General features: G+C 42.9%; 1 protein-coding gene across 7 annotated transcripts in view; it reads right to left on the reverse strand.

Annotated features, from left to right (window-relative positions):
- Window positions 1-24,622, reverse strand: part of LOC117451610 (RNA binding protein fox-1 homolog 3-like) — a 480,467-nt gene that overhangs the window by 77,835 nt on the left and 378,010 nt on the right. Inside the window, exon 1 of one of the 7 annotated variants that reach the window (XM_071203961.1) lies at window positions 3,844-4,204. The exons of the other annotated variants lie outside the window; for them this stretch is intronic. Coding sequence (XP_071060062.1) covers window positions 3,844-3,972 — 129 coding nt within the window. The 5' untranslated portion in view covers window positions 3,973-4,204. Of the gene's footprint in view, window positions 1-3,843; window positions 4,205-24,622 lie in introns of those variants that run through there. 7 annotated transcript variants of the gene reach the window in all.

The raw sequence follows: 24,622 nt of genomic DNA on the forward strand, positions 1-24,622 counted from the left end.
GCGGCTCATTTCTCAAACTCATCTCAGATGCACCCACACCGGCCTAACGAGAGCCCATGTCGGGACAGAAACCTATTAGGCCCAGTTACAGACAGCATCTCCTTTACAGCTGTCAATAGTACAGCTTGGCCTACAATAATTATCCCAGAGGAAGGAGATGTCTCTGTGCGGCTCGCATTAGTCCGGCCCCCCGAGACCACCAACCTGAATCCTTCGATATCTAAAGTCCCCGTGAATAGCTGCGCTTTGGGAGGCAGGATCAAGGCCTGAACCGAGGGGGGGGAAGTGTGTCACGAGTATTCCCAGTCCTCTCCTCTCTGCATCCCTCGCCTTTAACCAGATGTATCAGTGTGAGAGTGTGTGAGTACAGTCGTAGAAAAGAGATCAGCGTGAGTAGGGGGAGGGGGAGGAGGAGGCCGCTGAAACCAGAGAGCCCGGGCAATTCCTTTCAGGATCCACCGACACAAAAGGATCGCCTCTCCTAGGTGACCTAACCGTTTAGAAACGATACTGAAGCCGTGTACAGTTAAGGGAGGGAATTCAAAACAGCCCCGACCAAAGAAGCCACAAAAAAGAAATCAATAGACGCAACAATAACAATAGACATCAGCGCAACGGAATGCCATGATAGGAAATCCAATTACAAATCAAAGGGAGGCAATTTTAGGAAACGGGGAGAGATCTGGAGATAAGTCCGAGGCAAAGACAGTGAGAGCGATGTGACACGGAGACAATAATAACCGCTGCTTCCCCCCTCTTTAGACGTAAGTAACACCCTGCTTCCCACCCAACAGCGTCGTCTTAGATAATAGAGTTACATTTACGAGCGTTGCCATATGCCCACCCAGTGCCTGGTAAATAGAAAATCCATGAGATGCCATGTTTTTATGGCTCTGAAGACAGCTACTAACTACCATGAGCAAACCTGAGCTACCCCCGTCAGCATCGGCTCTTGCCATAAATATATTTATACTTAAATACGGGGCCTACAGCGGTGAGCATTGCATGCCGTAAAAAGCCTCCCCACACTGTAATTCATAACTCTCTCAATATCCCGCGCCATAACTCACGAAAAGAGGCACCACCATACGAATTGACGGCAGGAGAAAAGTGACATCATCCTGCGGAAGGATGGAGCCGGCACCCCCGTGAGGTGGAGAAAGTCTCCCCCTGTCGAGGAGAGGGTCGGCCCTTCAGCGGTGGTGTGATACCGCTATACTTTTATTTATTTAGTGTAATCAGAAGCCCACAGTTCTCCCCCCACACCGCGGGGAGTCTCTCCTTGTGTTAATGAAAACAAACATTTAGCCAGGATGTATATGCGCCGCAGCCGACTACAAAGAGCATCAAAGCAAACTGCCTGGGAACACACACGCAAACACTGCTGCACACAAATAAAGGCAAGGTATGCTTCACTAATCTTTTATGTAATAAACTCCTGTCTTCCTGTGATATCACGCGGCGCCATGTTCACACATAATAAGCAATGCTGTTCGCGGCCCAACTTAATACAGTGTCTTATTTGAAATGCAAACAAACTGTGAGGCAGAGGCTATCACCTCAATCTATTCCCCTTCTGTTCTCTGGCTGTCATCTCGCGGAGCCGCGCTGCAGCCCCTGCACTGTGGAGAAGGGGAGGAAAGTAGGGGAGTACTGCTGGTACTGTGTGAGGGAGGGGGAGGGGGGGGGGAGCATCCCACAGTGTGATTCAGAGGGTTGTTTCCCCTCACAGCGCTGCAGGGCGAGGATTTACCGCAAAGGGGGGAAACAAGAGAAAAGAACAAAAGCTGCCGATACATTAAAGGGATTTGAAAGAAAAAGGGATGTTTCATAGCACACAGGAAGTTTCAATTTCCGCCCTGTGTCGGACTTTTAAAGAAACCTAGTGTGGACACACACACACACACACACACACACACACACACACACACACACACACACACACACACACACACACACACACACACACACACACACACACACACACACACACACACACACACACACACACACACACACACACACACACACACCCTCAAGAGGCTTACTGGCCATGCTGAGGATCTGGATGTAAGAGTGATGTTGCAGCAGGTAAACCCGCCTCCACTCTGCTAACACGTTAACCTGGTGAGCTCAGGAAGCCGTTCACAGCTTGATAAAAATGCAAGGTATCATATTGTCGTTAACATACAAGATATTAAAATGTGAGGTTGAATGGAAGAAAACATTCTAAACGCTTTCCATAACTGCGTGCATCAGCCTGATCCTCCACAGTACACTCGCTAAGCAACAATTCGGATTAACTAAAAAAAATATGAATATATGAGCAGTAGTTAATGCCTTGGCTCGCCTACAGTGTGTGTTTTGGTGGCACCTGGTCGTCCACATGCCCCCCCCCCCCTTTCCCCGGCTGGCCGGCGGGGTGTGCCCGCTTTGGACAGATGGGTGGGAGGGGGTGAGGGCCGTTACTGTGATGGTGGGGGAGAAAGGGGGATGAGGGAGATTCTAAATGTTTGCATCGCAGAGCTTCCCTCATCACTGCGGTGACACACACTGTTTACGGCAACACATGCAGCTGGTTGTAAAACTGAATTGGACCCCCCTCCCCCCCACCTTCCTCCAACCCCCCACATCATCCTATCACCAACAGCCCTCCCATCGCCCAACTGTGTGAATTAAAACATGTGAATAATTCAGCAGATAGACAGGCACAGGGGCTCTTAAGAGTCACCTTGTTGTATATTTGTTCACCCCCCCTTTCAGAAAAGTGCACGCTTCGGGTTTCAACAAAACAAGGGGATCAGTGACACAATCAATGTCCAAAGGAGGGGGGACAGAACACAAAAGCAACCAGGGGGAATCAATGCTAATTTGCAGAGATATATCATTATTTAAAGTGTGGTCACTTGCTGCTGATCGCCATTAGAACAATGCAGGGGTGTGAGAGGAGCTCGCTGTGGCCTGTTGATGAATTGAGACGATGTAAAATAAGTTTTGTATTTACAAGTGAGAATGTTGTGTGCATGTTAAGCAAATGTATGGATTTAAAAAAAATCTGAAACAGTGTGATTTCCCCACGTTTTACATCCCTACACTCAAGAAGGTGGTTTGATAATAAGCAGTAGAGATAAGAACCAAGACAAATGATATAACAGTTTACTATTTGTGTTCACATCATTTAACTCAAATGAACTCAAACCTAGGCCAATAACAGATATATGTTAACAATGTAACTGCATATGATAACTTGTATTAGGACCACAGGCCTCACATCTGTCCCTTCCAGATGTTAGGGATTGACATATAGATGAATTTAAGCACATTTGCAAAAGAGATTCTGAATGAATGCACCGTCCTCTCGGTATACAAGGTATTTTGTGCAAATGATTATCGTACAGCTGAAGAAAAAGTTGACATCCCTATGAATAAAGAGGAACAGGAAAGTATGCTGAGCAATCCACGAGCGATGAAGACACGGACGTACACAAACACTGCGTGGACCTGCGTCACAATATCCGCTAAATCACTGCTTTATTTCACTCAAAGTAGAGTGGGGGGGGGGGGTGTGAGGGAGTCAAGTAAAGGAAGACAAGAGGAAACGAAGAAGTGAGATAATCAAATAAAAGAAGCTATTCTTCTCTTCACCTCGACTGCTCCTTTTTCTGTCCCCCAACAAAAGGCAGGGTCAAGGGGTTGGACGGGTGAAAGTACTCGGGGTGACAACACAAAGCCAATATGCTATCACGTGCCGGAGGAGCGCGCGGAGGAACGGAGAGAGAGAGAGGGGGTGAGGAAGGAAGGGAGATAGACGAGCGAACACAAAAGCTCTGGTTGCAGTCTTACCGGCTCGGGCAGGTAGAGGAAGGCAGGGGGACACTGGAGCGAGTGAGGTAGCATCCCGGAGCCGGAGAGCAGCAGGCAGCCGGAGTTGGCCATGGAGCTCAGCGTGGGGTGACGGGACGCTTTGCGCATTTAGCAGGGAGAGCCTTGTTTCTTTTCTCTCTGGCTCGCGCTCGCTCGCACTGTCTCTTCAAATCACTTCCTTTTTTCTTCGTCTGCCTCCTCTCTTTAAATATGTCCCCCCTTGCGTTGGCTTTTTCTATTGAAGATGTAGCGGGGGAGGCGAGCGGTGGCAGTGAGCAGACAATGTGCACCTTTATCACTACAGCTCTGTCTCTCTTTTCTAGGTCTCTCTCCCCCTCGCTCTCTCTCTCCCTCACTATCCGCGGCGCGACTCTGTTTACTTTGAGCGCGATAAAAAGCCAACATAAGCATTCAGACACAGAAAGGGGGAGGTTCTGTGCGAGGAGGAGGAGGAGAGGAGAGGAGGAGAGACGACAGGGGGTTGGGTAGGGTTAGGGTGGGGTTATAAAAAGTGGTGGTGGTTTCAGGGGGGGGGGGGTTACTGATGAAGTCCCCGATTGATTCATACATCAAACGCGGGCTGGCTGAATAACAGAGGGGATGTGAATGACATTAGAACAGCTGATCCTGGGCATTAGCACCTCGTGGGACGCTGCATGCTGCCTTTTAATTGCGGCCCCCCCACACCGCAAACACACACAAAAACACCCCCTTAGTGGCCACCTCCCTCTCCATCTCCTCCACCAAGGACAGATAGCATGTATAGTATCTGGAAATACATTCAAAACAATACGGCTGTTATAAAGGCCGCTGGAGACGTCCTTTCTTCGGTGCTGCTAATGTACATTCGGGTTTTAAGTACACGCAGGGTAACTTCCTTTCAATGTATCTTTTTGATTCTGTTTCATTCTGCTTTAAAAGGAAGTGGACAAAGGAATCACAAGATGGATCTGTTACATCACAGTTGAGATAGACACGCCATTACCTTATGATGGAGATTAGTGGAAACATGGCCAAAGTGTGGTGACTCTGTTTGACTCTTCTTAATAACATCAAGAGCATTCATATGAATAACGTCCCAAAGTCAGGCCTCTAAGAGCTTTACAATCTCTCTACGATGTACAGCCGTCTATCTTTAGATCCTGGAGCATGATGCTATCGCATGCCACGAGGAGCGCCCGGAGGAACTAAGAGGGATGGATAGAGAGTGTGCCAGTCTTACATCAAACTCAGTCCTTACAAAATGATGTCTATCCTTTTTTTTGTGTGGCTTCTTTTTTTCAGCGATTCAAAACGGTCTTGTGTTGTGCTCGCTTATGGCAGTTTCCTCAGCTGGAGAAGCAACTGAGACAATCAGAGCTCTTCAGGCAGGATTAAGAACAGGGATGTTATCTTCCTGTGCCAGAGCCAGAATAATGGCAACAGAATTCAATGTGCTGCAGGCTGGGTCATTCAGACACATTTTCGGTGTGATTTTTGAGTGTTTACATGTGGTTCCTTTTTAAACTGGCCTTCTCAACGGATTTGGGTTGGGGAGACATCAGGTAAAACACAAAAATCACCATTAAACTTGATTAGTTGGTATGGAAGGGGATTGAGGCCAGATGTGATTTGTTTTTTAGATCTGCCCAAACGTTTTTTTTGTTGAGAATTCTGACTTTTTTTCTCAGAACACTCATTAGGCATTATCCTGTTGAGATATATTCCAACACACTGACATGCAGTTTGTTGAAGCTTGCTCAAATCTCATGTTTGATTTTATTGACGTATTAGCGTCAGAGGTTTTTAGAGAGGGGATTTTGGATATCTTTCCATATCTCAAAATGTATCTGAAAATACTTTCAGCAGCCTTAAAGGTGGGGTATGTCATTTATTTCAGAAACACTTTTTGTTATATTCCATGGAATGCCGTCCCGATAGCAATGCATATATTAAATGCTTTGACAACACATACATTAAATTCATCTGTGGAAGCCGTAGCGCTGTAAAAAGCACGACCAATCATCTGAGCCGGCCCGGCTAAAGTAACTGGATGGCCTACCTGCCTGTCAGCCTTCCATCTGTGCACAAACTTATCTCGTGCCCTCATTGGTCATGTGCGTGTGTGTTGGAGGAGGGGCTCTGTGAGGACGTCTGAAGGAAGAGGCAGATGTTTTCCGGTTGTGTACTTTCAAATTCTAGCGCACTCGAGCTGGTTTCTCCAAAATTACATGAAATTTAAATGAAAATAAATGCATGTTTTTTAGAAATAACATTTGATTTAAATCAGGATACGGAAGATATATTAACAAACCCCCTCTTCGGAATAATTCAGAATATAGATAGATTCCGACATGAAACTTCCCAAGACTTTATTATATTATTTATGCATTATTTTATGCTCATTTTTGTGAATTTTGGGGAAATCTTTTTTTTTTTTAAAGTATGTATTCTGAGGTTTTCTTTCCACCAGTCTGAAAGAAGACATGTTATGGAAGCAAAATATAAAAATGTAACAGTGATTGACAAGCCATATGTGTGCCTGGGTGTCTCTCTTTAACCATACAGCTATCATGATGCTCTGGTATGCAATCCGTGGTGTTGCTGTGACCTAACAACATCATGTCGAGTGATTAATCATCTTCTTTCTCTCATGTAGGTAAAACAATAAAAACTGCTCCTAGGAAGTGTTTACAGATCATGTGTCGAAGGTTAAAGCATGTTCAGGGGACACTGAAACATGTCTTTCTGCACATTACCTAAAGTGTAACCTTCTGAATATGTCGCCACACAGACAGTAATAATAGGGTCCTGCTGTGCGAGACACAACGCACATTAAACAATCTCAAGCAGGCAGCAGGGTGGACGGCTGACCCGTAATTACACATTCATACTTGTATTTCATGAACTCGCCGGAAAGAAACTGACATCAGTAACTCAAACAAATGCTCACCTCCATTAGCGGACAGCTTTATGGCCAGTAGGATTCTCATTCCTGGATAACTGGGCTGATGGTTTGATGCGACGTTCAGTCACAGAGGACATGTGACGAGGTGTATGCTGAACTAAACACGTGACTCCATTCCCTGTCTCTTGTTCTTTTGCCTTGTTGTGTTCCTCCCCGCTCTGTCTGTCTATCTCACACAGTTAATAATTCAAATGAGCACTGCCAGATCACTCCCTTCAAAGGGACTTGCTGGAATGTTCTCAATGGTGCCTTTTTCTTTTTGTCATGTGAAATCAAAGCCCTTGAAACGCGGTGGAGATATCCTCAGTTAACTCCCCAACACGGCTGTTTCGGCCAATTAAAGAAAGATCAACAAACGGCTCACGGTTGATCACCAAAATGAAAAAAGGAAGTGATCATTATCAGCCTCATCATTTTTGTCACTGTCGCCCTTTTGTCTTCCTCTATTTTGTCACATACCCGTGATAATCAGCATAATCATTATTGCCACAATCACCTTCATCGTCCCCGCCACTGTCAACTCTGTCATGGCTGTCTTCTGAGCCCGTGCTGCTGGCCTTTTCCAGAACCGGATTTACCGAGTCTGCACGTGTGTGGATTTGTGCAGGTGTTCACACATTTCTCTATTGAGAACGACTCTGAGATTCAGCTGATTTGAAGCATTACAAGAATTTAAATCCGCTTTTAAACTCCTCTCAAAAAAAGATCCACCGAACATCCCTCTTTGTGTACGAGACACAGCTTTGGCGTGAAAGGAAGCTGTGGAGTGGCTTGCCTTGTTTGGAGCACAGTGCTCCAAAAAAGTGCTCCTCAAAAAAAAAAAAAAAAAGTTGAAAGCAGCAGCTCCAGCAGTAAAACAGCCATCACATGCACTGGGAGCTCAGTCAGCACTAATCAAAGGCAATACAAGCGGAGACTAATGGGGCCCAAACGATCGGCGGCACATTCCCGTGCTCCACTGTTTATCGCATGACCGCTGATCAATACGGCCCACTCGCACTAATCTTCATAAGAGATGACTGTTTATTTCCCTTAACTCCCATCACTCTGACAGTGGGGAAGGAAGTACCCAGATCCTTTACTTAAGTAAGAGTAGCAATAACACCGTGTAAAGTAATCCATTAGGGCAAAAGTGCTGTGTTCAAAATAGGGCTGCAACTAATGATTAGATTCCCTATCAATTAATCTGTTTTTTTCTGGATACGTCAATTGGTCTGGAAAATGACAGAAATAAAGGAAAGAAAAGTGAAAAACCCCATGGAGAACCAAGGTATGCCTTGGTATTTCAGTAAAAAACACAAAGGTATTCTATTTTAAAATGTTATAAAACTATGAGAGGGAAGTAAAACATATTTGGAGGCTGAACATTGTATTTTCTACCATTGTTGCATGAAGAAATGCTGTAACAATGAATTTATTATAGAAATACTTTTTTAAAATGCATTTTCTGTCAACAAATTGACTGCTGCTTTAATTAATACAATATAAATGCATTTGTTTGTTAATTTTAACATACGTTTTTATTAATAAACCTTGAACTTGTCAAAAGTCTTGCACTTTGAATCCATTTGCGTTGGCCTTTTATGCCTCTGTTATCACGTATTTGTCTTTTCTTAGTCTTATTAAACTTTAAAGCCTCAAGTCTTTAAAATGTTATTTATTTTTTACATTTTTTACTTCCCAGGCCTGTTTCAGCAGTCTCATCACTGCAGGATTAAGGGTTCATATGAGAAAATATGAAGGCAATCATTCTTTTTTTAATAAACATCATCCCCAAACGTATACAAATTGAAATATATTGAGTCTAAAATGACAGAAACAAGTCTATGTAATACCCAAAAGTGTGTTGGTTTTTAATATCAGAATGTTAAGTACCCCCAGTCTGTGAAACTCTCCAGATTAACTGAAACATCCAGAGAACATGACTTCTGCGTCCTCCACGGTAGTTACAGCACCGGTTTCAATTAATTTGTAATTATAGGGGTCATATAAATGTAGTGGAGTAAAAAGCCCCTCAGAATGGGGATTATGTAATAATATGCACGGACCCAAACGTTGTATGAAAGCAAATATGGAACTTCATTAGTGAAGTGTGGAGTATAATAATCCCATTTGATGTGATCAGTGGAGAAGAGGTTGTAGTGTCCGGTGGGGAGCTAGGCCCCCCCCCCCCCCCGGACACACGGCCTCTGGACACGCGCTCTGTCGAAAAACAAAGCAGCAGTGTTGGTGGATTTTGCTGAGAAGCAGCAAGGCCTTTGGAGGGGGACCCTTGAAGTGCCCCTCTGACAGGCTTCCTCATTATCTGGCATCTTCAGAGTGCCAGCCAGCCCCGCTACAGAAGAGGGGGCACGAGGACGCCTCCATCAGCCGGCCCCGGGGGTACTCAGAGGAGGGGAGGGTTGTGCTCTCGTTAAAGGTTCGCTGATTATATCTCAGGCCCAGAGCTTCAGGGATCCCCACTAATTAAAGGTTGTGTCATATCTGTTAGAGATAACAAACCTATGTAGCTCCTTTTTTTCATAAATCAGGGAGTCTATTTTACCCTCCTCCCTACTCTAGCATCATGTCAGGATTGGTCTGTATTCGACCAGCTTTATACACCCCCCGAGAAAGAAAAAGGGTTCCTGTTTGACCTGCCCTCACCCATCTCAGCATGCCAGCGGTGTTGTGGAGGCATCAGGGATCTTTGTCTGGAGGCATAATTAAAGATCTCGTTCATTATTTCTTCACTTTGAGCGCAGATCTGAGTAATTATGAGGCAGTGCCATGGGGTGGGGGAGCTTTCATGGAAGCACATACACACAATCACACAAGCCTGCACACACAAAATAAAGAAGAAGAAAGTTAGCCTGCACACACACACACACACACACACACAGGAAGAAAACATTTTCCATCTCAGCACCAAATAAGCCGCATTCATCTCCCACCTATCGTTGGATGCCAATATCTGCCTCCGTCTGAAGTATGTGTTTTCGTCCCTCAAAGCTGTCATGTACTAATGCATTGATTAAAAATGTTGATTAAATGGACAGTTAAGGGAGGAACTGCGGGAGTGATCTGTGATCCATGCTTCAATTTGAGGCTGGGATGGGATGCGAGGGGCCCTGGCTTTCGCTGCGTTTCAGAGCTGAGGCACTTGCTTCTCTAATGGATTTTGAAACAGAGCTCGGCTTTTATATAATGTCATTCATCCTCATATGTTTTCGCCCTGCCACGTCTCACAACTTCTTTATGGCAAACTAATGCACCGGGTGCTAAGATCAGCAGGTTGGCTGTGGCCATCGCTCACCCAGCTCAGGCCAGATATTAGGACGTTTCGAAGGCTTCCACCGGAGGAGGCAGAGCAGAAACCGAGAGGTACTGACTCTGCCTCCCACACCGTCATACATCAACCCTCCACACCGCACACCCAACACACACACACACTCCTCCTGCTGCTTTGGCGAGGGGGGAACGGAGAGAGGTGGGGGGTGATGGAGCTTTATGGCCACGGACAGTCGACGTCAATACATCGAGCGTTTTACCACCCTCTTATCCAAAGGTCTGGTTTGCTGCCGGCTACAAAGAGCCGAGGCCAAGGGGGGTTGTGAGAGTCCGAGGTGGTGGGTGGAAGACAGGGAAGGGTTTTGTCAAGGCATGGTGGGGGACAACCAACGGGGACGATGGCTCACGCCCCGTTAGCCCTGTAGTCAAAGAGAGGCTGTGATAGAGAGGGAGCTGACAGGGCAGAGGGACGGCCAAGCATGGAAATCATATCAGATCAATGATGAAAAATTCAGTGGCGGCAAGAGTCGCTCTCGGGGACAATGTCACGTGGTGCATGTAAGCGTGCGACTACTGAATGTACATGGAGAGGCTAATGTGTCAGCCAGCAAATATGCGTTCGACCATTTTGTCTTCCAGGGTTGGTTACAAATGAGCTTGGTAGCAGATAGGAAATGAATGTAAGACTAAAAGGCATGGTTGTAATGATATTCTTCTGTTGGTATTTACAGTGGCAAGTTGGACAATGGTTTTACAATCTATAGAAAATAGATCTATCAGTATCCATCCCCGAATGCCACCCCAAAAAACAACTGTATAAAGTAACAAGATGGGCCCACTCGTGTGTTTAACCAGTAGCACAAGTGTTACAAAGTGATGTCACTATGTTACAGAGTTAAATAAAAGACTCCAATGGAGGCGTCCCAGGCATGGGAGGGGGGGGGGGACTTGTGTGTGGAAAGGGAAGACACCAACAAGCATAATAGGGCCTCTTTAACATTTAAAGAGACACACATAAAGGAATGTCATATCTGCTTTTTTCAGAATGTTATTTTTTGTGATGTAATTGTTTCTCACATATCAAAGAATACTTTATTGACGTTGCAGTTTTGTACATTTCTGTGGAAGTTATGTTGCTCAACAGGGGGTGCTGCACAAGAGACTGTACAGCAGTGACCATCAACTGGTGGCCCGCCAGACATGCTCATCCGGGGGTGACTGTGGCGTCGGCCCCCCACTAATTTTTCACGTCTCGTGAGTAATGTGCAGTCCCGGAATCCAACAGAGAGGCAGCAGCTGCGAGACAGTAGACTGCGTACTGCGTAGCCTGCCCTGAAGAAGAAGTGATCCTTCGTTAGGGTGAAGAGTCTGCTAAGCTTTTTCCGCAGTACCTGAGCGTGCTCCACTAGACCCCCCACCCCCCGGTCAACAACTTCAAAATTCTGGGCTATATATAAAAATCGTTGGCCGCGAAAGTGTCTATTGGATACATTTTGGCCCTTGGACAAATGTAGTTCCTTGCAGGCTACTCCAACATAACATTATATTTGTTTCTAATAAAGTAAATCTACACTGAACTCTAAAGCCAGCCATATAACTTCACCTTGGATCTTTTTTTGTACAACCCATGAGAGGAAATACGCACAACAAACTGTACTGTGCTGTAATCATGCTCAGTTGCCAGTCAATAAGTCAAGCCAATGTTATCTAATCAGATCAACAGGGTCCCGTGGACTGCTGCTTTGCTCTCCCGCCACCTTTTCGATTGCATTCACCTGTGGTCCGTATGAGTCAACAGTTAGAGTGGAAACTACCGGGCAGCGGTGAAACCAGTATTGCTCTGAAGGATGTGCTACTCGACAAGCACATCATCTGTTCTTCAGAGCCAAAATGTCCTACAATCCGAAGCAATCATTCTCAAAGTACACCACCCTTGTGCATTTCATTGACATTCTTTCCAAAATGTACAAAAAAAAGGCAACCCTAACTTTAATGGATGCAGCCCAAAGCGAAGTCAATTACATAGATTGGTGCGGTGACATAAAGTGTATTCCATTTGGGAGCATATTGGTCATGCCCAGTGATGTTCCCTTCCAGCAGGCATACCTTTGACCATTACTCTAAACAGGCAGTTGGGGACCAGAGACCTATTTCCCAAACTGTGAATGCTGGTGTGTATCCCAGAGGGGTCGGGGGTTCACACTGCAGCTACCGCGCTCTCATATTTAGCAGCGGAGAGTGAGAAATGGTACATCGATACTACCAGACGCACGGGGGCACAGCGGCCTCCAGCACACACATATCATATCTGAACCGCAGCCGTATTGTCGTAATCGCCGTATTGTCACATATATTAACACTTATCCTGACACCTCCTACCTGGAGGTGTCAGGATAAGTGTTAATATATGTGACAATACGGCGATAGGCATCTGAAACACCTTGAATATGTATGATAAATGTGTATTTGATCGATATTAAAACATTTTTCATGTCTTCTGATTCATAAAAATGAATGGTAACATTTTGGACGACGTGTAGCCTCAATTAAAGACGTTAGTGTTCATATTTATCAAACTTAAATCACATTTCCCATGCACCTTATACTTCCAGTCACCAGGAAGGATACCATTTGCCGTGTGCTGCTTCTTGCTCGTTCATAAGTACTATTGATTTATTTAGGATTTCACAGATAAGTGTGTTGGAAGTGTGACATAATAAACACATTTTTGAAGTCTTTAGTCTCTGGCAATTTCACCATTTTAAAAGTGAAACGATTGACCAATTATGAGGAAATAAATAAACATATGAGTTAATGCTGAAAACGATCCATAGTTCTAGTTGTCAGAAACTCTAACATAGCTTTCCAGCAATCAATCCATCATATCTGCTCCAGAGGCTCGCAGGAGGCAATACGAGGCCAGACAAACCATACTGAGCACCAAGAAGAGCATTGGAATGGAATATACAAAACACAGCATTTCAATGGCTGCCAAACATTGGATGACCACAAATGTTTGCCTAAGAACATATTCAATCATTTAGAGAAACCTTTTAACCCTCTTTTGAGTTGAGGAACAGGCTAAAGACTAAAAGTGAGCCAGCCTATCCATCAGAGCTAACTCAGTGCTGAACCTGAATGTTTTATGGACCATATTGTTTTTTAGTAGTGCCTTTTTGTTGTTGTGTGGTAAGCGCCTGTGTTTTGAGAAGTGCTACATAAATAGAGGCTCTAAATATAAAGTTTGTGTGGGTGTGTGCATCTTTTCCCGGTCTCAATGTGTTTCCCTGAATGTTCGGTGTGTTTTTGGCTGTACAGTACATGCTTTTGTTGTGTGTGTGGACACCTGCCAGGCTATAAAACCTTCCTGTGTAGCATGAAGTGCCCGGAGCGCCTGCTGTCGTTACCTAAGACCCAACCCTGGCCTCTGACCACAGCACCAGCAGCACACACCAACAACCCGGCCACCTCCTGCATTCTTTCCATTCCAGCGCCATCAAAACGTAGCTACGGGGACTCTCGCACTGATACACATTTTCCACAGACATCTGCCCCGAAACCATGGCGGCTCCAAGAGAAAGGGTTTAAGACATTCAGCCCAAAGGAGGTGGAAGAAATGTGAGCGTAATATCTTGAGTGGGAGTAATATTGTACTGAACCCGAATGCTGCTCAATATTTTAAAAGATGCCGCTCTGGTGAGGAATAATATCGATGAACAAGTGTCAAACTCTGCGAGGCGCATATCTGGGAGAAAGAAAATTACAAACATACATATATACACGTGGAGGTGTCACATAGGTAAATGTTGGAGCACAGCACCCTTGGCTAGAGGGATTGTTTTTTCTGGTCATGCGTGTCCGTTGCAATCCGTCATGCTCATGTTGCTGTATTACTTCCTGTGATGCTCACTCGCTCTTTCCCTAATGCTTCTTTTTTTCTCCAGTCTCTAAATGCTATCTGTCAGTAGGTGTTGCAGGACTGATCGAGGCTCGTCTGTTGCCTTTCTCATTACAGCGGGGGAGACAAAACCCCGGCAAGTGCAGTAACCTTTCATGGAGACAGAGGGAGGGAGGCATCCGCACAGAGCCAGCACCTCCGTCTACTTGACATAACCCTATTACCGCTTCCTTAATTTGTCCCGCCGTGACAACTCACAGCCAAAGAAACGGTTAAAAGAATGAGTGAACAAAAGCTGCATTGCATTATGGGGGGTGGAGGAGGGAAGGAGGGAGTTGTTGAGGGTGGAAGACAATGGGGAGGCAGAGCTGATGCATCAGCCATATTGGATCGTTTCTATAACACAACACACTATCAGGAGGAGGGCCTAAATATACTCCATTTAAGTGATCGCTTTCTACGGAAGAGGATTAGGGACACCGTGTAAAATGAATGTTCTAAGATCTGACCAGGGAAAGGGAAAACATTTGTGTTTGTTCTGAGATTAAAGTACATTTTCTGTGAAAGAAGAAAAAGCAGCATTTTGAGTTTCGGGAAAAAGTTTAAAGATTCTGAGATTAAAGTCAGAATTTGAGTTTGAAGTTCACATTTTGAAATTAAAGCTGGAATTCTGAGATTTAACCTAATTCTGAGTTTAATGTAAATGAAGTAACAACTCTTGGATTAAAGTCAGAATTCTTAGTTTGCAGTCAGAATTCTGATCTCAGAACAAACACACACAAATCACTTTTGGTCAGATCTCAATTTTCTTCTACATGTGGCCCTAATCTTTTTCAAAATCTTCCTCCCTAATATCTCTCAGAATAATCTTGTTCTTCATTAGTTCACTTTTAGTTTCAAATCTCTTTTTCCATATCAGGTGTGCAAGCTTTAAAAGTGTGATCAACTACACTTCATCAAAAGAGTTGTCAACAGTTAGCACAAGACACATTTAAAAAAGCTCAGAAACAGGGATACTGTTTTATTCTGTTTGGCCTCGTTTCCCTTTGGAGAACGTCTACTTTTGTTCAATGTAATAATGCATCTCATCTCATGTCATAGTTACAAACAGGTTCTGAAGAAAGGTTCAGTGTTTATTCTTTGTTTCCGAAATCTGTTTGTACAAAACATGATCAAAGGGAAACAAGGCAGACTCAACATGGAAATGACAACGTTTCAAAAAGAATTAAATGACTGGCAAAATGAGTAACGGCTTCAAAATGGCTGATAATAAGAGCGCCCTGAAGTATGAGCTCAGTCAAAGTGCCAGACACTCAGACAAATGTGACACTAAATCCTGCATTTGGCACATCCTAAGTAAACAAAGTACAAAGTGTTGATAAAAGGAAGGCAAATCAATCTTCTTTTGTGCGTACAATTTGCAACAAAAAAATAAAAGTGTTTCTTTTCTCAGTGTCTGCGGCAGCCCCACGTTTCAGCTCAGGCTCCTCATCAGGAGAGTCTCCACTGAACACAGTCATCTCACACCGCTGGGCTTCAACTAATAAGCTGTGACATCTCAAATGTCCATTGTGAAAATCTGTATCACAATCTGATCTAACAAAATACCGAATTAACCTAAATATAGCCCCATGTCTTTTACAGTTTCCTATTCTAAACACTAGTGGACATTCCAGTTATTCAATGTCATACTTTACTCCCTTATTTCTAAGGGAAATAGCCTACATGTTACATCACCTATGCTTTCATTATTGTATTCAAAATATAGAGTACAACCAACATTATGCACATACAGCGTGCAAATAAAAAAATACTTTAAGTAACATTTTGAATGCAGAACTTTTACTGGCAACGTATACTTTCTACATCAGAATCAGAACTACTTTACAGGTTCATTGCTAATGCTCATTTTCAGGTTCATATTTGTGTTGTCTGCTTCTACTGGGACATGTCTCCATGCTTTCATGTTCAAAAGGCTCTTTGTTTGTCTCATACTGCCTGGGCTCTGGTTTTCACCCTCTGTCTGAAACCAGAGTCCAGTCCGCTCTGATTGGTTAGCTGGCAGGCTCTGTTGTGATTGGTCAATCGCTTAGAGTTATCTCGCCCCTTACCACGTCCAATGTGTTGGAGCTCTAGCCAATAGAAGCGCAAGTGTTACATAGTGATGTCAATGGAGTCCAATGGAGGGGTTTCAGGCACCCTTGTTTACTTCTCTCTCTCTCGTTACTGAGAGAGAGAGAGACTCCCTCTGGAGAACCTTTGGAATTGTAGCCTTTGAAGACCATTTACATGCACACAAACTTATATCACACTACAGTAAAGGAAAAACCCATAAAAAAAACATAAAATGGCCCCTTTAATAATCCCTGCAGGATATTGTTTTTTGTAACTGCCATTTTACAATGAATACAATAGAAACAAATAAAATATGATATATAAATATAAGAAGTAAAAATGTGCAATAAAATAAAAATATAGATATAAAAACACAAGAAATTAAAGTAATATGTCCAATTGAGATACAATAAAATAAGCATAATAAATTGTTATGCAACCATAATAAGTCATTTGCCAGTATATTGATTCATAGACACTCTAATAAGGATTTCTGATTGCCAAGGGCAACAATGACTTCCTGTCGCCATAAACAGTTGTATTTATGCTTTTCTTTAATTATAAGAGGTGTGTTTTATGTATCTGGTTGCAGCCACAGCCAATGTGTTTGGAACAGACAAACAAAATAAATGTCCTTATGGAGGAATCTTCAAGTCTTGACTTTAGTGAGCACTAGTTTTTCACGCTAGTTATGGAAGCATAAAAGGGGACACACTCATCATAAAACGGTTGTGTGCTGAGTGTTGTAAACAGGCCCAGCTCGGGGCCATGAACCGTGTGTCGCTGGCTGATCTCTCCCCTCTCTATGGCCTCTGGTCTGGGCTGCAGCGTGGTGGCCATGGGTGTGGGTTCAACGCCTGAGCGCGTTAGCTGTCTATGTCGAGAGATTAAAGGGCCTGAATCGATCCACAAGCGCTCATGCATATTACATGAGGAAGACATTGTCAAAGAGGCCTCTCAGATTAAAAAAAAAGAAACTAGTAGAGGCAGAGTTCTAGACAATATGCTGAACTCTGTGGAAAACCCCAATGTTGAAGTGTTACAGTATGCATGTAAACTGGCTTTTATTTATTGGATTGTCCATGAACTCTCATCGACCCGAGATATAACTCGTTGTTCATTTCTTCCCCCAGCCCAAGCCCCCATAATCCGGTCTTCTTTTCCTCCTCCATTTTTTTGGTGCCCAAGTCAGAATGTGAAAAACAAGACCCCGGAAAAAGAAAAGAAAAGGAAACACTGGCAGCCAGAGACTGTCTAATGGCGGCAGTGAGTCTGTTGGAGAATTCTCAAGTAGAGTGTGAATTATTTAGGATGTGGCTAGTGTGCAGAGCATGAAGCCACCCCGCCCGGCAACCAAGGCAGAGTGGCCGAGAGAATTCAGTGTGCAACAAACAGTCGCCCGGCTGAGGTCTTCATTTCTGCTCAGTACGGTGGAGTCAGAGACTGAGGGTGGGCTAACAGGCAGGGAAGTCCATTTGAGAGAGTTGAGCAACATTTAAAATATTTGTTTTAGTTTTTTGGCACCAAAGAATATGTGCAAGGGTATACATTTCCTCATCATTCCTGATTTGGTTTTGCACGTTGAAGGGGAGGAGAAGTGCTGCTGTTCTTCCTTTTATTTTTTTTATTTTCATAATTTCAAACTAGATGACAGATTTTTTATTGTGTTATTTCTTTTTTAAATATTTTTTTATTTGTGTATTTATTATTCCTATTATTATTTATTGTATTTATTTATTATTTTTCTAGTTTTATCTATCTATTAATATATTATTATAATTTTTAGTTATTTTTGGTGTGTAGCAATATTTAAATTGTTTCTTTTTTCTGTCTTTTACAGTGAATATTTGTCTTTTAACCTTTGATAATCTGATGAAACTGCGGTATACTTTTGCAAAACCCAATAAAAACTACAAAAAAACATGTTTATGCACTTACATTATATGTGCCAAAACATAATGTAGACACGCAGAACTAACTTTGACCTATTTACAGCCCGCATGATGCAGCTGATTATTCATCATCAACATTTCATGCAGGTCATCATGCATGTTTAAAGGCACACTGCTGTACTGTAGCGAGTACCACCCCCCCCCCCCACCCCTCCTCACTTTCTGAGAGCCCTCCTTATCCCGCGAGCACATGTCAATCTCACCTGAACGACCCCGATAACAAGACAAAAGCAATCAATCTCTGATATTGGCCGGGTGGGAGAGTTGCGGGATAACAACTGACACTATCAGCCAACGCCAACAAAGACGGGAGATTTTCTGCGTGAGGATGATTAGAAAACACGGCAGCTGTGATTTGCGCCGGTTAAACAGGGCGGCTGTCATCGCTGGCAAATGATGACGCCGAGCACCCGATACTGGAGATGGGATCTAGGTGTGTGTGAGTGTGTGTGCGGATCAGAGGAGACAGTGTGGATACAAACGCACACAAGCAGGGTCATAAGCATGGAAACCAGTTAATAAGGAACTTACTGTGTACGGGCACACGTGGTTTGCATGTTGTGGCTATTCTTCATCTTCAGGCGAAATATAAGTGAATCTGACTCTAATACACGTGAATACAAGTCTAAAAGACCTTTTTAGATTACCCCTAATAATTCAGCAGGTTTTGGGCTTTTAACCTAAGACTTTAATATGATACTGAACGGTACGTAACCATCTAAAGAAATGGATTTAAATGAGGGCTGTTGATTAGAAAGCCAACCTTCATCATGTCCACTGATACTGGTTTGATATCCAACACAGGACAGCTATGACTTCTTTGATTCGTATATTAATTGTGCGGCCAATAGGATGTTATGAGGTGCTGGACAGGGTCAGCTCATTGCTTACCAATTAAAAAGATAAGTGACTCCGTCTCTTATCACAGAAAAGGTTGCAACTAATGAGTGTCAATTAAGCAGATAATGTATTGTGTGTGAACAATTCCTCAAACAGATTCCATGTAACAGGATAACATAATGACAATACAGATACAGTTAACTCTATTTCCTTACACTCAAATACTTCATCAGATGACTGGTTTCAAAAGAAGGGGATTACTAACAGGATAACAACTCATTTTTAGAATGACGACACATGTTAAAGGTAGCCATACTGCCTGATTTGTTCTATTTGGTTTCCATCTAGGTTTTTACTTTCATTCTTTTCTTAAATTATCTTTTTTTAAACAGTAAGGGATCACCTGATTTAAGGGAAATACCGTTTTTTGCTTTTAATTCATGTGTTAATCTAAAACAGCATTTTTAAACTACACCATACAGTAGGCCTATCCTATAATTTGACACATTTTGATAATACATATATATTTGTCTTACATAATACAGTAACAAACATAATATGTATTTATTTTCTCTTGTATTTATTGTAGTGCATTTGATATTGAGGTGATCCAAACAGAAAGTCAGGATACATTATAGAGAGGCGAAGCCCCTCCCTTCCGGGGGAGCTCCATGGGACCTTATTTCGGGAAAATTATGTATTGAAGTCAATGGAGAGAGAAAGATTATCTCTCGATCCCGTTTTCCAAGTCAAACAAAAATGTGTCGTAAAACTGTGAAGTAACCCTTTTTTGTGTGTGAAGCGCTCAATGAACTACCTCTCCCGTCTCGCACCACACACCAAGACGGCCGTCACGTTGGCACATTTCACTTCTTTCTTTCAGAAGGAGGCGAAAAGTATTAAAAGAGATGAAAATCACTACGAGTCTGGGCAAGTTGAGAGCTGTACATGCACACAAGGGGAGTCAGTCGGTTCCGTAAGAGCCAGCATGCGGGACCGGCTTTACAAGGTTTCGGTGAGTAACACGAGTGTAATGTGTAACGTTAATGACATCACTTACGCGACTCTGGGATGTGTAGTCTTTCAAGTTGTGTATCTTTCATGTCTTATATTTCAACAGTTTTAAGACAAACTGTGCATTTTTTGACATGGAAATTATTGTTTAAGATTGACAAACATCATATGTGTAATTCGTGGCACAATTCAAACGGGATCGAAATATAATCTTTCTCTCTCCATTGACTTGACATAATTTTTCCGAAATAAGGTCCCATGGGGCGGAAGTAGAAGGGCGGGACTTTGCCTCTCTATACGTTTAAACTGTAGTGTGACACATAGATTACATTGTGTGATATACTAGTAATAATAATATTTAGCCTGCTGTAATATCAAGTCAATTAACCATTATAAATGGAAGTATTTTACGTTAGTGCTGTTTTGCTTATTTAAAACACTTACTGTTATTCTATTTTGTTAAACATGAATGCTTACCCAAATGGACAACAAGAGCTATTGTAGTACACACACCCTGTTGGCTTTTGTTTAAGATACCACCTTTCCATATACCATGAGCCAATAGCACTTAGTAAGAGTACATCAACAACTGTTCACACACTCTCACTGCATTCACCTGTCACAAGTGAGCACTAAGAGTAACAAAAGGGAAACATGATGAACAAAAGGAAACACAATCACACCATTACAATGCAGGGACAGAAATAAAACAAGACTAATGTGCAGTTGTCCAGGTGCATGATGGGAGGTTTCCCTACACATGTACCTTGGCATGAAACAATCTAAACTATGCAAATACAAATGATGATGAAAACACATTAAACTCATTCAAATACATCACATTAAAATAAAATGTGTTGAAGATACATTAGTACCTTCATTGAATGTAGTGTATGTGAGAAAATAAGCAACTATTTATATGTACTAAGCTAGAACCACGTCCGGTTTGCTGTTTGTGCATAATACATGATAGCTGTTCCATTGATTAACATCCCGTGCTTTGATTTTCCAATCTTCATTCTAATGCTAATCCAAAATACGAATAATTAAATCATAAAACACTACCTGCGCTACCCGACAACAGCCCTAAATGCACACAAATGCACATCTTCGCTATATATGCAGGGACATGTAGGGATTTTTCCAACATCAAAAAATCAAAGCATTTAAGCAGATTGTACACAAGCACGTCTTGGAAGCTTGATTTTTACTAATCTACAAATGGCTTCTTGTTATTAAACGGCTAATTCAGAGGATTAAAGGATCCATGAGAACACAATCCCCTTTACTTCCTTTCCAGGGTATGCTGAAGGTGGCTTAAATATTAATTAAGCACACGCACACACGTTCGCCCATATGCACACACACACAGCAGAGAATACTCGCTTGGATCAGGACTCATATCCGGGACTTTTTTGTCGCAAGTAGTGCCTTCATTTCTCTCAGGCACAAACACCCGGAGAACCTGACACACACAAGACCATTTTCATATCTCAGACAACCGCATATTACTGATCTCGTCCTTTTATTCTTTTTTTAGGGTGTTCATCTCACAGCTCACGTGACCTAAAGTCCTCATTTGACTTCTTTTTGCTTTTAGAATGAGGAAATAAACTCTATGCGAGTAGAAACACACCTGTTTGTTTTTCCAGAGTGTGTGTGATTTACTTTGCAGCATGTTCCCGTTGTATATCCTGCTTGTTGGAAAATGTCCCATTCAGATTACGCCTCATTGTGAATTCATGAAAGCGTTTTTATGTGGACGATCCCAAAGTGCGGGCCACAAGATTTGTATTTTCTTTTCATCTAAACACACAATATTTCCATTTTTGCAGAGAAATAACAATCTGAATCATTTTTATTGTACTTTATCTGTAGCATAAAAAAAGGCTCATTTCGTCAGCCAAGGGCACGCCACATCCTTTTATAAAGAACTGTAAATTGTTTGAGATTTTTCTGATTAATTCCTTGTTTCCACATTTTTCAAAGGGCCGAGATCTCATTTTTTGATTGAATCGGTTATATATGGCGCATTATACATTATATATAGTGCATTAAGACTGACACTAATAATACATCTTTGACGTGCTCGCCTTGCTGAAGCTGCACAAACCCGCTGATAAGGCGGATTTATAAGGTGTATCACTACGGCCTGCGTGGAATGAAAAGCTAAATTATGAAGCAATCTATCCCTGATTTTAACAACATCCTCCAACGACACATTATTTTAAGTGTTCCTGTAAAAAAGCCATTATGAATATAAAACACCTCAAATTATTGTAATATCTTGATGAAAAGGAAAAGTTCATCTCGTCCAATCCCTCCCGGTCTTAAAAAGGGAGACCGTAAATTGACATCAAGTGTCAAGCGTGTAAAAGTCAAAGAGTCAAATCTGCGCCATAAGAGAAAGAGAGAGAGAGGGGGGGGGGTGGATATACTGCATGAGAAACTACTCGCGGCAGATCACATTACCCGCCTTTTTCACTGAAATAAGCAGTGTAATTTATCCTGACCTTTTTAGATTACTATGAATGTGCTGTCTGTGTAATTTTAACTGAAGTCCTCAGCAGCTTTTGCTGGTCTGGAAACAGCCGCGGTGAAACCCGAGGAGGCGGCCGCTTGATGGGATCCGTGGGCTGAAGCCGCCAATACAGCAGTGATACAATACCAAACAAATACTGAGGGACCGCCTGACATTCAAAGCTATTAACACACATCCAGGACAATCACTTCATTTCATCATCATCGCGTGCCAAGACGTTCACCTTCAAGACTCGCTCTACTCGAGGACTGATTCCCCACCACTTCTACGTGACGGCTCATAACAAAAGTAGAAGCCTGTTTTAGCTGTGACAAGTGTTTCAGGATTATAATTTCATTCCTAATGGCTTCTCTGGTAACGGTTTAATTCACTACCTATGCGATATCAATTCCATTATAATCTCATTAAGCCATTGCACACCGAGGTGATTTCGAATGAATGTGAAACAGCCAACCGTACGCTCCCCTCTAATTGAGCAATACTTTTTTTTCTTTTATTCATTTATATTGCACATTATTAAATTAATGAACTTAATGGACTTATTTTCTAAATTGCAAAGACCCCTGGCAACATGTTTTTAATTCCATTTGCAGTCATATTGAAGGGAGAAAAACGGGGGAGATACACAGAGGTGTGTGGGCAATTAGCCTACTGCTGCGACAGATCATCAGTGGCACAGTTTCCCTTCTCTCACCAGCGGGAGTTTGTCCATCTTGTCCTGGATCTCTGCTGACAGCATTCACCTTCACACACACTCACATAGGTCTCAGACACAAGTTTATCTCAGATCCCTGTCCGTTGTAAAGTCTGTCTGATATGACGCCACATGACATGACAACATATTTGAATATTGTATTGGAAGCCGAACTAAACATAACCTGAATAAAATATGAAATAGATTTTCTGAAATGAGATATTTTCAGTAACCAGAGGCCCCCGCCACACAAAATTGCCCCTAGAAGATGAAAGCGACGGATCTGCATAACTGAGCAGGCCGATCGATACCTCTCAAACTAAAATGGCAAGTCTTCATAAGGTTATTGAATTTTCTTTTTAATTAAAAAGCATACTACTGCGTGCCTCAAATACCACGGCATGCACTGATGATGAGAGGCGGGGGAGTGTCGTCCTTGTTTATATGTTCATCACTATATGAAAAACACCAGGCGGAGCGGCGGCTCGTCATCAATCAGCGCGGCGGAGAAATGCATTTTCTGGTTGTCTCTGTTGTGTCTTGGGATTAAGCTGTCACGGAAGCTCTCAAACCACAAACGATGACATTCAAACAGATATTAATTCTCATTGCGTGTCATTCTTGAGCCCTAAAACTATCAGCATTATTTATTTTATGCTCAAGCAACATCATTTTCTATTTAATGTCTTCACCAAAGCAAAACAACTTTTATGCTGTTATTTATGTTTTCCTCAGAAAATGATGCAACGGCAAAAAGGCGACACTAATGCATCCGCGTGGATTACGTAACTTGTGAGACATTGCATCCGTTTTGTTTAATGTAAACGTCCAGAAGTGGCACACTCTCTTCCCACATTCTAGTCATGAAAATGCATAATTTAAAAGAGCTGAGACCGGGCTGTTCCTCAGCGGTGCGGAGCGAGCGCTGCATCGTATCAGTGCGAACATCAGTGGATAGAAAATGCTGCTCCCCGGAGAGAGTGCCATTACATTCAATCGTCAACCGCTGGATGAAACTCATTTCACTCTGCACAGTGTCTGAATGGCTCTATACGTTCTGCAGAGGCTGCGATGCGATAGCACAGCATGTCAGAACCACACTAAAGGGATTTTAAAGCAGGTTAGAGTGCTGCACAAAAGCCACCGCACAAAGACACAGGGCAGAACAGCTGACCGTCATAACACAGCCTGAAGGGCCCAGAGTAAACAACGCTTGTTGGGAGGTCCTAGACAAGTGGTTGACAACAAGATAATGTTAGGGTCTATTTATAGATGAATAAGAGCGTCTTTGGGGGAAGTGAGCTTGTTTTAAATATTCATCCGCAGCCTCTATTTAGCACTATCTCTATGCACCTGAACTGAAGGAGAGTTTTCTTAAGGCCCTGACACACCAGGCCGAAATCGGCCGTTTTCGTTAGTCGGACGATGAAGCGTGCCCTGTCGCCCAAACTCAATTTGGTGTGTCCCGCACCGTCGGCTGTGACAC

This window comes from Pseudochaenichthys georgianus, chromosome 8 (genome assembly GCF_902827115.2).
Source record: "Pseudochaenichthys georgianus chromosome 8, fPseGeo1.2, whole genome shotgun sequence".
Classification (NCBI taxonomy): domain Eukaryota; kingdom Metazoa; phylum Chordata; class Actinopteri; order Perciformes; family Channichthyidae; genus Pseudochaenichthys; species Pseudochaenichthys georgianus.